We start from the raw sequence: 15503 nt of genomic DNA, 5'->3' as shown, positions 1-15503 counted from the left end.
GCCGGAGCCCAGGAGGGGAAGCGCCCGGCCGGGGGCGCAGGGTCCGGAGGCATGGGGGCTGCCCGAAGCCCAAGCGCTACCGGCTTCACGGTTTGCCGGGCAGCCTCCAGATCCTGCGCCCCCGGCTGGGCGCTTCCCCTCCTAAGCTCCAGCTGCACTGGGGAAGCGCCGGCCGGGGGTGCAGGGTCTGGGGGCTGCCCGGCAAACCGTGAAGCCGGTCGCGCTCGGGCAGCCCTTTCCGCGTGGCTGGGAAAGGAGGGGGCGGAGTTAGGGCGGTGTTGGGGTGGGGAAGGGGCGGAGTTGGGGCGGGGCTGTGGGTGGGGAAATGGGCGGGGCCAGGACCCCATGGAGGGTCCTCTTTTTTTATTTGTTAAGTACGGTAACCCTAATGAATAGTGACTTGCAACTTCTACTATGCTCTGGCATTTATAGCAATTTTAAAAGTCTAAGAGCTCAGTTAACTTAAAGACATTCTTGCCTTAACATTTATTTTATATCCGTCCTTTCTCTCTGCTATTCTACATCCCAGTAATATACTAATCATCCCTTGTGCTATCTAAATCAAACAAAAACATACTTATTTTTGTTCCCCTGTTTCCTCAAAGGACTAGGTCATGAAATCCTCTCTCTCAGGGGCAAAATTTATCTCTGTCCAAAGCCTATGCAATGCTTAAATTCTACTTTAGCTCTAATTTGAGAACTTAAGTGGTGCATAGGCTTTCTGCTGACATTCTGAAGAGGGGTGAATTTCACTCAGTATTTTTTTTTTCTGATTCATGGTTTTATAAAAACTCTTGCAAAGAAAAGCCATTGCAAGTATGTTTACTGACTTCCCATTATAACTTAGCCTTGCACTTTATGCAAAGTGTTATGTTTATGCGAAGTAAATGTTTAATGAAGAATTTAGTGATTGTGTCCTCTAGTGTGGGAGCAATTGAAAAAATTATACTTTAGAAACTGTAGCTTTCATCTTTGGCACTTTCATTTGCAGCTAATTGCCCACACATATTACAATTTTTCTCCTGTCATCTGCTGAAGAATCATCAACTAGACGAGATCACAATTCCTTGATATATGTGGTAAATGCCTTTTGGTATTTGATAAATATTGTAAACAACACAGAAAGTTTGTGTTTTACTGCATTATCATTGTATGGGGGGAGGGGAGAATAAGTATCTCTTATTTAATATATATATAGTACCTTAGAAAATTGTGGTTTTCCATCTTCATAGTGAATCTCCACATAATCAGAGGATAACAAATCACTGTAAAAAAACAAAAAAGAAAGATTTTGTATGGTATTTCTTAAAAACAGAAACAAAAAATGTAGATGTAATCACTGTAATTTTATCATTTTAGCTGAAATCCTTGAATCATTTTTTTCTAACCTAGTAAATTAAAAGAATCAAGAAAGCTGTCTCCAGAAAATGGCTTGCTGTTGCATTTTGAGGCAAGAAAGACTTTAGACTTTGGGGAATTTCACTCACTGGCTGAATTTCCATTATGTTAGTCTTACATTAGTATGATTTAATTTGCTTTTAATGTATACAGTAATTAAAATGAATATAAATTGACTCTATGAGTTTTGTTTCCACTGGATCTAACTGACCAATGTATGGTTAGTTTCATTATTGTTTTCAAATAAGTATTATATTTATTATTCATATCAAAGTAACAAACAGACACAGTGCCTGTCCCAAGAGCTTGAAGTCTATAGAGAAAAAAAACATATTATTGATTATCTATTAACCGTAATCATCCCTCTTCCTATCTATTATATTAGTTCTTTACTCAACATTCATCTACAAACTCAAACTATTTTAGTAACACTTTTAACATTTCTTTTCAAAGCCTCTAATATCCTGGCAGGACTCAACTCAATCTCACCCTTTATCCTTCCCACACTTCCTTGCCTGAAAACTCCTTCTCCCTCTGCAAAAGTCCCCATTCTGTCAAAGAGATGAGAAAAAAAAAAAAAACCCACAGCCGCTAATACTAGAGGGGATCGTGGGTATAGTGGAAACATGCTGGCTACTCCGACAGCTGAAGACTCAGCACTTGGGTGCCAGAGGGCTGGCTCCACTAATGGAAAGAGGGGCTTCTGCTTCATGTAGTGTTTGGGGGAATGGGAGTGGCATTGGTCCTAGTGTTCCCAGATTGCCTGCTGCCACTGCCCAGCAGATAAGCAGGGAACCATAAATGGGTATTCTCCTATCCCCACTAGTCTTTGTCTCGGTCTCTACATATTTGGGACCATTTCAATGCCCCAACCACAATGAGCTAGAGCTCAATCCAACAAGACTTTGGGCACTTTGGCCCTGATAAAGTAAAGCACTTAAACATATGTTTATGACACTTCTCACATGCTCAGTTATGCAAATTACGTGAAACAGTGCATCATATTGATGGACAGCATCCTGATCATCTTGCACTGTCTCCCAGTGCTAGCATCTCCCCAATGCCTGGCACATGTTCCCGCCTCACTGTGCCAGCCAACACAGGCAAACAGCCTAGATAGTATCTGAGTAGTATATCTTACTAGTGCTGGAGGGACATCAATATGCACTGCAACCTTTTTGAATCACTATGGAGAGGCTTCAACATAACTGTCTCTAGCAGTTTGTGGTCTGATTGTACTATTTTACAGGGTGACCATATTGGTAGAATCACTCTACCCCAACACCGCAGCCAATAATTCTTTTTCTAATTGGATGTACCCTTGTTCAGTTTCTACCAAAACTCTACTGGTGTATGCAATCAGCAGCTTCTGCAACAGAGCTACCCTCAGTCCCTTCTTGGATGTATCACATTGTAGTGTCATTTGTTCTCCAAACTGGTAGTATTTTAACTTAGGGCATCTGTAATAAGTTTTTGCTTTCTTTCAAACGCTTGCTGTTATAGCACTGACCAGTCTCATTCCACATTCTGCATTGAACGTTGATCTATGGGCTCTGTCACTGCTGCCAAATGAGGACAGAATTTAGATAGGAAGTTTAATTACTACTCTCAGTTACGTCAGGGTGAGGCAGGTACTTGATCCAAATATAGAGGAAGACCAAAAGGTGCCCCTTACTCCACCTGCCTCTCCTAAGCACAGCTCACTGGAATGCAGAATCTGGTCATCATCTGGGCCTACTGGCCAGAGCACTCTCTTCGCACAGGATACATATGCAAAGGCATATAAATTCAGTTTGTAGTGTCTCAGAAACATAATAAATGAGGCCCAAACTGCAACTCTGCAGATTTTCTCTACCAAAGAATGTGTCCATTTCAGATGTTTTGGATCTGAACAACATGAAGGGAAGACACATTCTTGGCAAGTATGAAAGGACCTTGACTATTAAGCCAGGGAGTATTATCTTTTCATCATGTAATACAGAGAGTACTGTTCTTCACATATTCTACTAGCAGAGGTGGTGATGACTATGAAGCAGATTTTGTTACAAAGAAAAGCATGGATCTACTGAATTCTAGGGCTCAACAGGAAGAGCAGTATATGCCTGAATCACATGATTCAGGCCCCATCCAAGAAAGATCAAGACATGATTCCTAATCCTGAAAGACTCATCCTCCTTTAGTGCCATGAATAGAATGTAAATGCTTCATATTCTACAGTAGAACCTCAGAGTTACAAACAACAGAGTTACGAACTGACCAGTCAACCACACACCTCATTTGGAACTAGAAGTACGCAATTAGGCAGCAGCAGAGACAAAAACAAACAAACAAAAAATTAACCAAATACAATATACGGTTAAACATAAACTACTAAAAAAAAGGGGGGGAGCAGCATTTTTCTTCTGCAAAGTAAAGTTTCAAAACTGCATTAAGTCAATGTTCAATTGTAAACATTTCAAAGAACAACCATAACGTTTTGTTCAGAGTTATGAACATTTCAGAGTTATGAACAACCACCATTCCTGAGGTGGTCGTAACTCTGAGGTTCTACTGTACTCTGAAAGGCCAGAAGGGCTGTCCTCAATGCTAAGAAATGTACGTGTTTCCTATCTGAGCTGTACCAAGTTCCCTCAGCTATAAGGTGTTCCCGATCACATCCATTTTGGTGATTTTTTTATTTGGAATAATGAATTCTGTCTTTACAGTCAGACTGGATTTCTAGAACTACCATTTAATGGAATATCAAACTGTTGGGAACCCAAACCCTCCCATTCATTACATTTGGAGAGTAATTCTAGACCTGGAGCATAAACCTCATCAGTTTCCTCATATGTAAACTGATCTCAGGAAGTAATCCTGTGCACTAGACTATGAGACTTGCCATTTGGAAAGCCAGCCTAATGGGAAGTGCTCCTGAAGCTTTGGTTGATTCAAGTGCGAATCTTGTTGATTGTCTTCTCTGTGTCATGATCCAAGGCCTTGAACCCAAGTCCGCAGGGTTCACAGGAGCAGCCATGCTCCAATCCTTCACTTGGCCTGACTACTGCTTACCCAGGACCCAGAGGATCCTTCTGTGGATCATTCGAATGGGCCCTCCACCTGTAGGCAGATTATCAATCACTGCAGGCCCAAGCTGCACAGCTGATGGGGGAAACCAGCAGCAGCAGGAGCAAGTGAAGCAGCTTAGTGCTGAGAATACTGTGCTGCAACCACCACCTGTAGTACCCTGCCCTGAACAGGAGCCTGAGAAACCCTTGCCTGAAAGGTTCGATGGGAACTGCTGGTGGTTCTGAGGCTTCATGAACCAATGCCACATTCTGTTCCTGATTTATACCTCTGACCAGTTCAAGGTGACCTTAGTAATCAGCCTACTGACAGGAGATATTTTAGACTGACTCTGCTGGAAGGCCATAGCCCAGCCCAGGGCTTTCTTCAGTCGATATCAACCATCTTATGTACCCCACAATAGAAACTGTTGTTGCTTTCTGCCAGGTGTGTGCTCACACCAAGATCCCATTCCAGAAACCATGAGGAAACACTTTCTCGGTCCTGGGAGGCCATTTCCTTTGATTTTCTGGTGAAACTACCAAAATCCAGTGATTTCACGACCATCCTGACAGTAGTGGATTGCTTTTAGAAAATCGCTCACTTCATTCCCTTGCATGAGATTCCCCTCCACTGGGAAAACTGCTCGGCTCCGGATAAACAAAGCAGTCTATCTTCATGGCCTCCCGGATCATTTCATCTCTAGGGCCCTACCATGAAAAAACACATCATGAACAATGAAATCTGGTCTCCCTCATGAAATCTGGCTATTGTAGGAGGGCCGCAGTATTGACACCCTTACTTCTGAAGGCAGCACAGAGCGGGCAGCTGGAGAGCAGTGATTTCTGGCCAGACGCACAGCTCTAAAGGCAGTGCCACCACCAGCAGCAGCGCAGAAGCGAGGGTGGCATGGTATTGGGGGGGTCATCACTTTTGTGGGGGCATGGTTGGCCTTATGGATGGGCAACCGCCCAAAGCGCTGTGGTCGGGGGGTGCTGTGGTAACGCCCCCCTGCACAGCCAGCCCCAGGCTCCTTTAGCCCCCAAGTGCTGAGCCTGGAGCTGGGGACAGAATAGGCTGGGGCACCCCAGCTGGGGGCTCCTTCTGTCCGCTGGGCTCTAGCCGCTAGAGGCTGGGGAGGGACAGGACTTTCTTTTCCCCTACACAGGCCGCTCCCGGGGCCAGATTAGACCCACCTCTGGGAACTCCTCCAGCTGCAGGAAGTTTCACGGCTGCTGGCTGCGAGCCCAACTCTGAAGGCAGACTCGCCACTAGCAGAAGCGCAGAAGTAAGGATGGCAATACCCTGACCGCCTCCAATTGCCTTGCGATACACATACCCCCACGATCTCCCTTTGGGTCAGGACCCCCACAGTTATAACACAGTGAAATTTCAGATTTAAATATCTGAAACATGAAATGTAAATTTTTTAAAATCCGAGGACTGTGAAATTTACCAAAATGAACCGTGAATTTGGTAGGGCCCTAGTCATCTCTGATTGGGATCCCTAGTTCACTACCTGCTTCTGGCACAAGGCTCTGTGCCTATTAATTGTCTACATGCACCTGTCCTCTGTCTACCACCCTCAGTTGAATTGCCAAATGGAATGAATCAACCAGATGCCAGAGCAATACTTATGATGCTACACTAACCATCACCAGGATGACTGGTCTCATCAGTATTATCACATGCCAAGTTCTCATATAATAATGCAGACCACGCATCCACAGGCCACAGCCCCTTCTTTGTCAACTATAGGTACCACCCTCAATTTCATCCACAATTACCGACCTCCTTCCCTAATCCATCAGCCTTTGACCTATACAACACATCCAAGAAGAGGTGAAAGGACACCCTGAGAAGGCAAAGAAGGACTACAAAAAGCATGCAGACAATGATAGGCAACAAGGCCCTGTCTAGTCTGTAGGACAAAAGGTCTGGCTTTCTACAGAACACCTCTGTACAGACAGACCCTCTTGGAAACTAGACCACCAGTTCCTTAGCCCTCGCCAGATTCGGCAACAAATCAACCCGATCACCTTCAAGCTCTAGCTCCCTTAATCCCTTACAGTCCAACCCATATTCCATGTCTCACTCCTAAAACCCTACACTGAGACCACATTGTTCCAGAGAGCCCAATCACCACCTCCACAGGTCAGGAAGAATACATTGTCCATGAAGTTCTCGATTCTAAGGTCAAGCAGGGTAAATTGTGGTACCTGATCAACTGGGAAGGTTATGGCGCAGAGGAATGCACATGCAAGCCAGCTGAGAATATTCATGCTCCCATCCTCATCCATAGAAGCACCCTGAGAAACCTAGGCCCAGAGGACGCCCCTAGGGGAGGGGTGCTGTCATGAGCCAGGGGCCTCGAATCCAGGTCCTCAGAAGCAGCCATGCTCCAACCCTCCACTTGGTGGCCTGCTGACTACTGTTTATCCAGAACCCATGAAGCCTGGCCTCATTTTGAAACTCCATCCCTGAGGTCCTATTAGCAGAGTCCCAGAGCAGCAGATTGGTCCACTGGCCTTACGTAAGCCAGCAGCAGGAACAGGAAGCTGTCCAAACCACGGGGATCCACCCTGCTCCTGCTCCCCTGGCTTGACTTCCTTGCATCCTGACCTGGCTTGATTTCTGGCACCTGATTTGTGGTTCTGATCTCCAGTTTGTCTCCTGCCTCTGACCTCCTTGTATCCTGACCCAGCCTGACTCTCAACTCCTGTTTCATGACTGTGGACTTTGCCTCTGACCACAACCCAGCTATGACACTCTGTTGGAGAAACTCCAACCTGGGATGTATATATTTTAACATCTTAATGTGCAATGTTTTTGGACCAGATTTAAACAACTCTTTACATTTACAATGAATCCAAGTTCCTCTAGGCTGACTAGCGCCCATTAAGTCACTGACTGAGGGCTATTAAGCATGTGATCATCTCCATGAACCAAGTTCAGAAGCTGACTATGGCACTGCATTATCAGCAAGTGCAGGATAGCGTCTGCCAAGACTCCCAAGGACACTACAGCTTGGGTGGAGTTCAGGAGTATCTATTTTGTGCTTTGATTTTCTGATGAAGCGTTTGAATGGCTGTAAGTCAAGAATGGCTTAGGCTCTTCCGATTTTCTTCTGCACATTGAAAATTATGGAGCAAAGCCTTGAGAACCTCTTTTGTTTGGAAAGTAGTTCTAGGCCCCTATGCTGAGAAAACAAGCTATGTTTTGAAGAATCATCTGTTGTTTTTTACAGACTGGTGGAAATAAGAGACTAGATGAAGGTGCTGGGTTTGGCTTCAGGTAACAACCATGCGTTATGTCCAAGATCCGCTTGTCTGATATGGACATCTGGCATTCAGGTGAGAATTGTAAGACGCATCTCATGAATCTAGATCTGAGCAGAGCCTCCATCTCAGTAGATGTCATACTGATGGCTTAACAAATGTTGGAGTTGTCAGGTTGCTTTTGGCTTTCTCCAGGGTTACATGAAATAGTCTGATCCCAGTAAACTTTGAGGAACATAACATTTGCATGTAATGATTTGTAGGTTGTAATGATTTTAGTCTCTAACATTCTACAAATTTAAGAGCAGCAGCAGCATCTGTGTTCAGTTGAGTTGCTCCAAGGAGTCAGTGAAAGGTGGCCGCCCAGTTAAGATACTATCATCCTGCCATTTAAAGTACCCTCAGGTTGTGGACATGTTCTGGCTTTTCAACTGGTAAAAAGCTCCACAAAGAGACAAAGGCATCTTTCTGCAGTGAAGGCAAAAATCCATCTCTTTCCAAAATAGATTCTCTTCATCTAAAAGCACATCATTGAATTTCTGCTGAACCTCCACATTTAGGATTGATTATCACACCCATGTATACCTTTCAGAATCAAGTCTCATGATACTACAATTAGAGGAGTCATCTACAATGTATTCTCTGGTGATTTCCACTTCCCCACTGCTTAACTTTTGAGTTCATCACATTTCTTTATGTGCAATTATCCATCTTCCACAGGTCAAACTGTTACTTGCCCACAGAAAATAGAACCCAAAGGAAGCTGACAACCAGCAGACTGGTAAATCCAGAATCCAAGGTCATTGCAGCATCTGAGTCACAGATAGTGTTGGCTCCAGCCATTGCTACCTTCATGACCAGATTTTCAAAAGGAGACTGAGAGGAATAGCCATTGGTACTCTAAGTAGAATATATTTTATGTCAATTGTCTTAGCAATAGCCAGGGTAGTATGCAAGTGCTGTCTACCCTCCCTCATCAATTACTCCAGCGGAGGGTGAACGGGCACTGCTGCTCTACTTTCAGGGGAATCTCGTTCCAAGTACCTTCATAGTTGTGAGACCCTCAGCAGTTTCCAAAGTAAAAAGGGGTGACCTTATCCACTATTTTCTATACAGTACCTGATCCACAAAAACTTATCCTCTGTAACATTTATGTGTTGTAGGCTTTTGAGCCTATATAAAGGGTGGAAGAATCAAGGTTACCAAGGATTCATTAACACCAGGCTGTGTGAATTTCAATAGTGGCAAAATAGGCTCTGGTTGCATCACTTGTTCTAGCATCAGAGATTCCTCAGTATTGCCTGTTGCCTGTATACTAATTTACTGAATCAGGATCATCACAAAGATATGGGACACTACAAAAATAATTTAGTTAAACAAAGACCAGACTAGTCAATATTTGCTCCTGTCATTGGAAGTTTGAGAACTGGTCCACTGGTGCAAGTGTAACCCACTTTTAGGAAAGCCATTCTGGAATATTCATTTATTTAGCTTCCTGGACAGAGAGCAAATTCAGTCTAATTTAAAAGTGTTAAACATCAATCGCGCTGAGGCTTACACACGGTATAATAAAAAGCTTTTTCAGTAGTAGTTGGATTGCCAAGAGTACTTTCCCTGGCTTATCCAACTCTAAGCCAAACGTAAACATACCTGCACAATTTCAATTCTGGATAAGAGTCTGTGTTACAGAAGTAATATTGGCATTTCATAAACATTATGAATATATGCAATTAATTTGACTAGCCTGAAATCCAATATAAATACATAAAACAACTCTGACTCTTGCACCTGAGACTTAAAGCTTCTGTATGCAGAGGTTTATCAATTAAAAAGTACACTGCAATATTACAATTGTGTTACACATTTACTGCTTAACAATAGTTGAAGCTGATCCCAATGTAAAATCTATGAATTTCTGTTATTAAGAAGGACAGTCTCTTACTTTAGCACACAGAAATTTCTTTAAAAAATAATTATAATGTTATCTCTACAGGATACATTAACTTCATCTGCATGGTGTATAGCAATGACCATATAGGATGGGATTTTCAAAAATGTCTGAGGGTATTAGGCATCCAGTTCTCACTGACTTTCAATGGACGTTGAGTATCTGACTCCATTAGCCATTTTTGAAAATCCCGCCAGGAGTCTTTAATCTTCAAAAGAAAACTTTTCCATATCATTTTGGAGTACTGCTTCCGGACTAATTTTATATCTCATATTTGTAGATGTAATTGGACTTTGTGGCGAGGGTCTGCTTGGTCTAACTGTTGAACTTATAAATGCCACCGACTCCCGCTGGCATCCTACCTTTACCTGCTATGCTGCTGCTGCTTCAGATCAAACTGACCTGAGCACCACTAACAAAGTGGGTTTAATAATTTCTCTGAATCCTTTTTCTCACTACATAACTCAAATGGTAAAACAGAATGATACAAAGTGAAAATTTTGCATAAGGAAACAAAGGATCAGGCCACACACCCACAGAGTCATATTAAATCCATATGCATATATTAAGATTGCACAATGTAATTAGTAATTACACAGAAAAAAAACTACATAAAAAGAATGTTAAGGTTGCAAAGTCAAATACTCAAAAGGTAGAAAATGTCTGAATTGAGGTCGCTCATGCAGCCTTAAGGGAGCCACGTTAACGCTCCACAGGCGACCATAGTTCTGGCATTTTCTTCAACTTTAAAACTATTCTTTTTAATGGAGGTGCGTATGTGTGTATAAACACATGCACAATTTCCTTGGGTTTTAGAATAACAAACTGAAAAAACAGCAGCCACCAGAGGGGAAGAGACACATGGTTTGCTGGGGATTTCACAGATATTTGCTGATAACACAAATGTTGAGACTGAAGATTCTTTGATTCATTACTGTCTCTATGGGGAGTATAATCTAAATGGTTACAGACCCTTTTGCCCATTCCCCTCAAGCCTGATCCCTTCTACTCTCATTCCCTCCAGCCTGTCCCTGCCTCAGTCCTGTCTTCCCCCAGCCCCCAACCAACTCCTACTTCCAGCCTATTCATGTAGACAGTCCCAGTCTCCATTTCTCTGGACTCTTCATCACAGTCAGTCTTACTGCCCATCTGAGTCCCAGTCTTCCCCACTACCCTAGCACCCAGTCCTACTTTCCCTCCATAAGCTCTTCATCCGAGTCGCCCTGACCAGTGAGCCCCAAACCTTCCACCAGCCTTCTCATTCCATCTCAGTCTCTCCATCCACCCACACTCTTCCTAGTCTGAGACTTCCTCCTCAGACTCCTGGTCCCAGTCTCCTCATCCCATACCCTCACCGCTCTTCATCAGATCTCTGTCACACCCTCCCCGCCAGCTCTGTTTCCACTCTGGGGTCCCAGTCTTCTTGCCAAGCCAGTCTCCTCCTACAGGCAGCTCCTAACCTTATCCCAATCTACTCTCTCCACCTCCTCTTCTCCTGTTCTTGTCCCCCTCTGCATTCCTCCTCCAGAACATGTGGGCCCAACAGGAAACTGGACACCTCTTGCAGTTGTTCCCTGAAGCCAAGGGCAAAACTGACCAAGTGTCTGGAATTGTGGAGTATTTCCTATGGCAGACCAACCTTGCCTCACTCAAGGTGCTAAGCACCACCAAATCAACGTGTTAAAGCACCAAACTTTAACATGGATTGATTATACCAATACATTGATCAGGATGAAGGATGTCCCACGGTGCTGAGGCATAACTTTGCAGCCTCTCCCATCAAATCTACATTGTTAAAAGTGGTACTGGCACACATAGACTGTTTGACAACTAATTTAAAAAGAACAAAGCAAAGTACACACCATGAATTTACCTATTAAGTGTGACATTTCAAAGTTAATCATTTTTATTTATCCTATCAGAATGAAAATTGTCAGGATTTTTTTTTTAATTCAGAAAAATGTTTTTAAAAAAAATCCTTTCATAATTCCAATATGGCTGAAAGGATTTTGCTCAAAGTTTCAAAAATAAATTATGCTTCAAAATCAAGCAGGAAAAATTTCACTGAAAAGTAAAAAGGTTGGGAAAATTATGAATACGTGAAATCAGGGAGTTAGAACTTTTTGCCACCTTAATTGTAAGAATCACTCTGGTCACAACCACATTTGGCAACAATTCAGGAGATATATGTAGACTGATTCCAGAACAGAAGAGAGAACATTAATGTGATGTCTTGTACCCAAACCAAACTGCAATCCAAATTCAGATTGGATGAATGAAGTAACGAGAGTGAGGAAGAGTTTAATTGCCCTGAACTTTTCCATATTCCTTGGACTTGTCCAGTTTGATTTCTGAGTCTTGTTCTGACTTGTGCTATCTTGCCTCACTACATCTTCTTTCTACCATAGTTTATTAAATCACAAGACTTTGCCTTATAAACAATAAGCAAAATTAATTTGAAGAAACTAAAGATGGAGCCAGTAACAAGACAGGCAATATCTGTGACTTATTTGTGTTTCATATTCTTTAAATTATGTTTATCTTAGGAACTAATAAATCAGCTGATTGCTTGTGTATTTTGTACATGTTTCAAACTCAACACTAACGACAGGGCAGCCGGTTGTGAATTGCTTAAATTTTGTGAATTACTAAGTAAGCAAACAAAAAACAGTTCGAACCAGGGATGTAAAAGGTTAACTGGTAAGCATAGTCTTACCGGTTAATTGACTTAACAGTTAACCCCCACGCCAGCCGGAGTGGGTTCAGCCATGGTGCTCAGCTGGAGTGGGCCCAGCCCCAGTTGCGCCAGCCAGATGGGCCCCAGCCACTTAAACAGTTAGCCGTTTAAACAACATTTTTAATCATTTAAACTCTTAACTTTTTTAACAGTATTTACATCCCTAGTTAGAACCAAGGATAATTCATCACAAAATATGTTTTGTTGACTTGACAACAGGAGCTTCACCAATATATCACACTAAAAAGTGAAGTAAGTAATGAGACCCTGCTATCAAATTTTGATAATAGAGCTTTAAGTGGAGGAAGCCAGAACCAGATCCTGATCCCAATATAAACATTTTGTGCCACTCTGGCAGCACCAGCCACCCTTATAACTGACTTAAATGGCTACGTGGGGGTTCTCCTAAGTATGGCTAAATTCCTGGGTGTGGAGATGTCTAGCCAGTCCTAACCAATCCCTCCCAGCTCTAGCATAAGTGATGTGGTGGGGCCTGCCAGGTCATAGGATGTGGCCAAAGTGATGATGTACTCTAGTGCTTACAGCTGTGGAATGTCCCTTTGGTGGCTATTTAAACTGGGTGTAATTTAGAACAGCCCTGAGTTACTCAGTCCTGATCTGATTAACTTCTATAGCTTAAAAAAAAAAAAAGTTCTCAAGCAGAAAGACTCTCTGTAGTCTAGTCTATTATTTATCAATCCCAACTATACCCAGGTATAAACTTGGCTGAAATTAGATTGTTCTTCTTGAAGTTTATTACTGAACTATGCTTCCACTATGTATTTATAGTCATCTCAATTTTGGTTGCTGCCTTTGAAGCTACTCTGACAAGAATATCATCCAGGAATAGTACTGCAGACAAATTCCTTGTGTTCTCAAACAATAATCAACATGAGTATTATTTTCATATATTCTATGCAAGTTGTTTATAGGCCAAATGGTGGTGTTTTGTATTAAAACTGTGGGTTTAAAAAAAGCAAACGTAAGAAATTACTGGAGACAGGGATTAACTGAAATCTCCAGATAACTTTTACTAGATCTGTGAAGTCCCTTAGTATTATTAGTATTATTACTGTTCGTATGAATGATGCTTCCCTATAGAAGCCTGCATAAATGGTACATCCATTTAAAATCCCTTAAGATCTAGTACTGCTCTGATTCTTTCTAATTCCAAACCACAAAAAAGCTCTCCCCCACCCCCAGCACCTTCCCCTCCCCCCCCCCACAATTATAGGTTACCAGAATAAAGATGAGAAATAACTTCTTCCTTAGTGCCTGAACGAAAATGAAAGGAGATATGTACATCAATTCTACGGAGAATCTCACAATCTGATAAAATCCTTTATAGTATTTTTGTGGATAATGTTCTAGCCACTCTTGAATAAATCCTGATAATCTTCCCCCATTTGAGAGGAGGTACTGAGAGGGAGTCAGAGAATCATGTTTGACTTTCATGAATGAGGATGCATTGCCAGATTCTTTTCTACCTCCTGTGTGATCTCTGTTTAAAAACCAGTTTCTCCTCTGGAACAGTTTGGGGAGTAGGGACATGAAGAAATTCATCCTTTATTTGTGCTCGATTTCCATGTTTTTGAGAAGGAAGAAGCATACTTCTCAGTTATGTCAACAGTCACATTCAAAGTGGCAGCTTGAATGGCTCTTCAGAATGCTTGAATGGTTCCTCAGCATCTCTTTAATGTGGATGTCAGCTTGCCATAGCTTCCACCATCTCCTTGTGGCAGGACTGGGAGGCCATGGACCCTGAAGAATATCTCAGTTAATCAAAGGAGCTAATCAAAAGCATCTGAAAAAATTAAACTGTCAGAGATATTTTATAATAATGAATCTTGAGCTTTCATTTTTTGCGACAAGAAGTGCCTCAATCTCACAGAACTGCTGTGGAAAAGTAAGTGACAAAACTGACGTTTTAAGAGATACTATAGCTGCCTCAAAATTGCATCTTAATTATTCCTCTACTCTTCTATCTGCTGGATCTTTAGCAGATGGAAAAAAATTCTCTGCATGGGAATCACCTTATCTTTAGCCAGGTCTACAATTAGGCTTGGCAGGATTCGATTTAAATTGACAGATGTCAGTAAGCACTGATTTCAGCTGACATGCTGAAATCAACGAAAAAATATATACATCAGTAACAGCTAGTGTGAAGGAGCCTCCCTCCAGCATCTAGCACGATTCAGGTGCCACTGGCCCTGTGGCAGCACAGAGAGCCCTCTGCAGCCCCCTATCATGGGACTATCTGAGCGGGGCTGTGACAGTAGAGCTGCAGAGAGCTCCCTGCATGATCACCGGGCCAGTGACACTAGATCCCTGCAGGCACAAGGTGTGGGGAAGGCTGTGGTGCTTGCAGGGCAGAACAGAGATTCCCCCTGCCAACACTGTGAGGACAACGATGGAGGGGCCACCCCACTGCTGAATGGCTCCTGCCCAAGGAGAGAGCCATTTAGCAGTGGTGTGGCCTCCCCATAAGCTAGGGACTCATGCTGCTCCTTGCAGTCCTGGCCAGGGGTCTCTGCTCTGCCTCATCAGGACCACAGCCTTGCTCCACACCTTGCGCCTGCAGGGTTCCAGTGTCACCAGCCCTCTGGCAGCACAGGGAGCCCACTGCAGCTCTGCTCACTCACTCACCAGCCAGGAGTGAAGCGATATCCCTCGGCAAACCTGGTCAGTAGCAGGGTGGCCTGCCCCACAGCCAGGGCTTGCTCTCCTCCCATGACCAGGAGTATCTGCTCCATGTGACCAGGAGCACAGCCACCCCTGGACCTTGCACCTGGGTTTCTTGGCCCCTTGGCCCCGCACAGAGCCCCCTACAGCCCCACTATCAGGTCTGCCCTGACCCCAACCTTCCCACTTAATTTCTTACAACTGTAAAAACTGAAATAGTTGTTAATTTAAAAAAAAAACAATATTAATGGTCAAAATTGGGAAAAAAATAAAAATAAAATCTGCCATGCCTAGCTATACCATATGTATGCACCTTTGAAATTGTGGACAATTCTGATTTATCTATTTGAATTTTATTAAATGTCATCAATGTCTGAAGGCATTAGCCTTTCTTAATATGTTCCCACTGAATACT

The 15503-nt window shown here is 43.0% G+C and overlaps 1 protein-coding gene across 8 annotated transcripts in view; it reads right to left on the bottom strand.

Annotated features, from left to right (window-relative positions):
• Nucleotides 1-15503, bottom strand: part of ADAM23 (ADAM metallopeptidase domain 23) — a 186235-nt gene that overhangs the window by 119518 nt on the left and 51214 nt on the right. For all 8 annotated transcript variants that reach the window (XR_004647747.1, XM_034786478.1, XM_034786475.1 and 5 more), the window contains exon 4: nucleotides 1202-1265. Coding sequence is in view for 7 of the 8 variants with exons in the window: in XM_034786478.1 (XP_034642369.1) it covers nucleotides 1202-1265 (64 nt within the window). In the remaining variant the exon portion in view is untranslated. The remainder of the gene's footprint in view (nucleotides 1-1201; nucleotides 1266-15503) is intronic.

The sequence above is a fragment of the Trachemys scripta genome, chromosome 11 (assembly GCF_013100865.1).
Source record: "Trachemys scripta elegans isolate TJP31775 chromosome 11, CAS_Tse_1.0, whole genome shotgun sequence".
Classification (NCBI taxonomy): domain Eukaryota; kingdom Metazoa; phylum Chordata; order Testudines; family Emydidae; genus Trachemys; species Trachemys scripta.
This window is presented reverse-complemented; position numbering and strand designations above follow the sequence as displayed.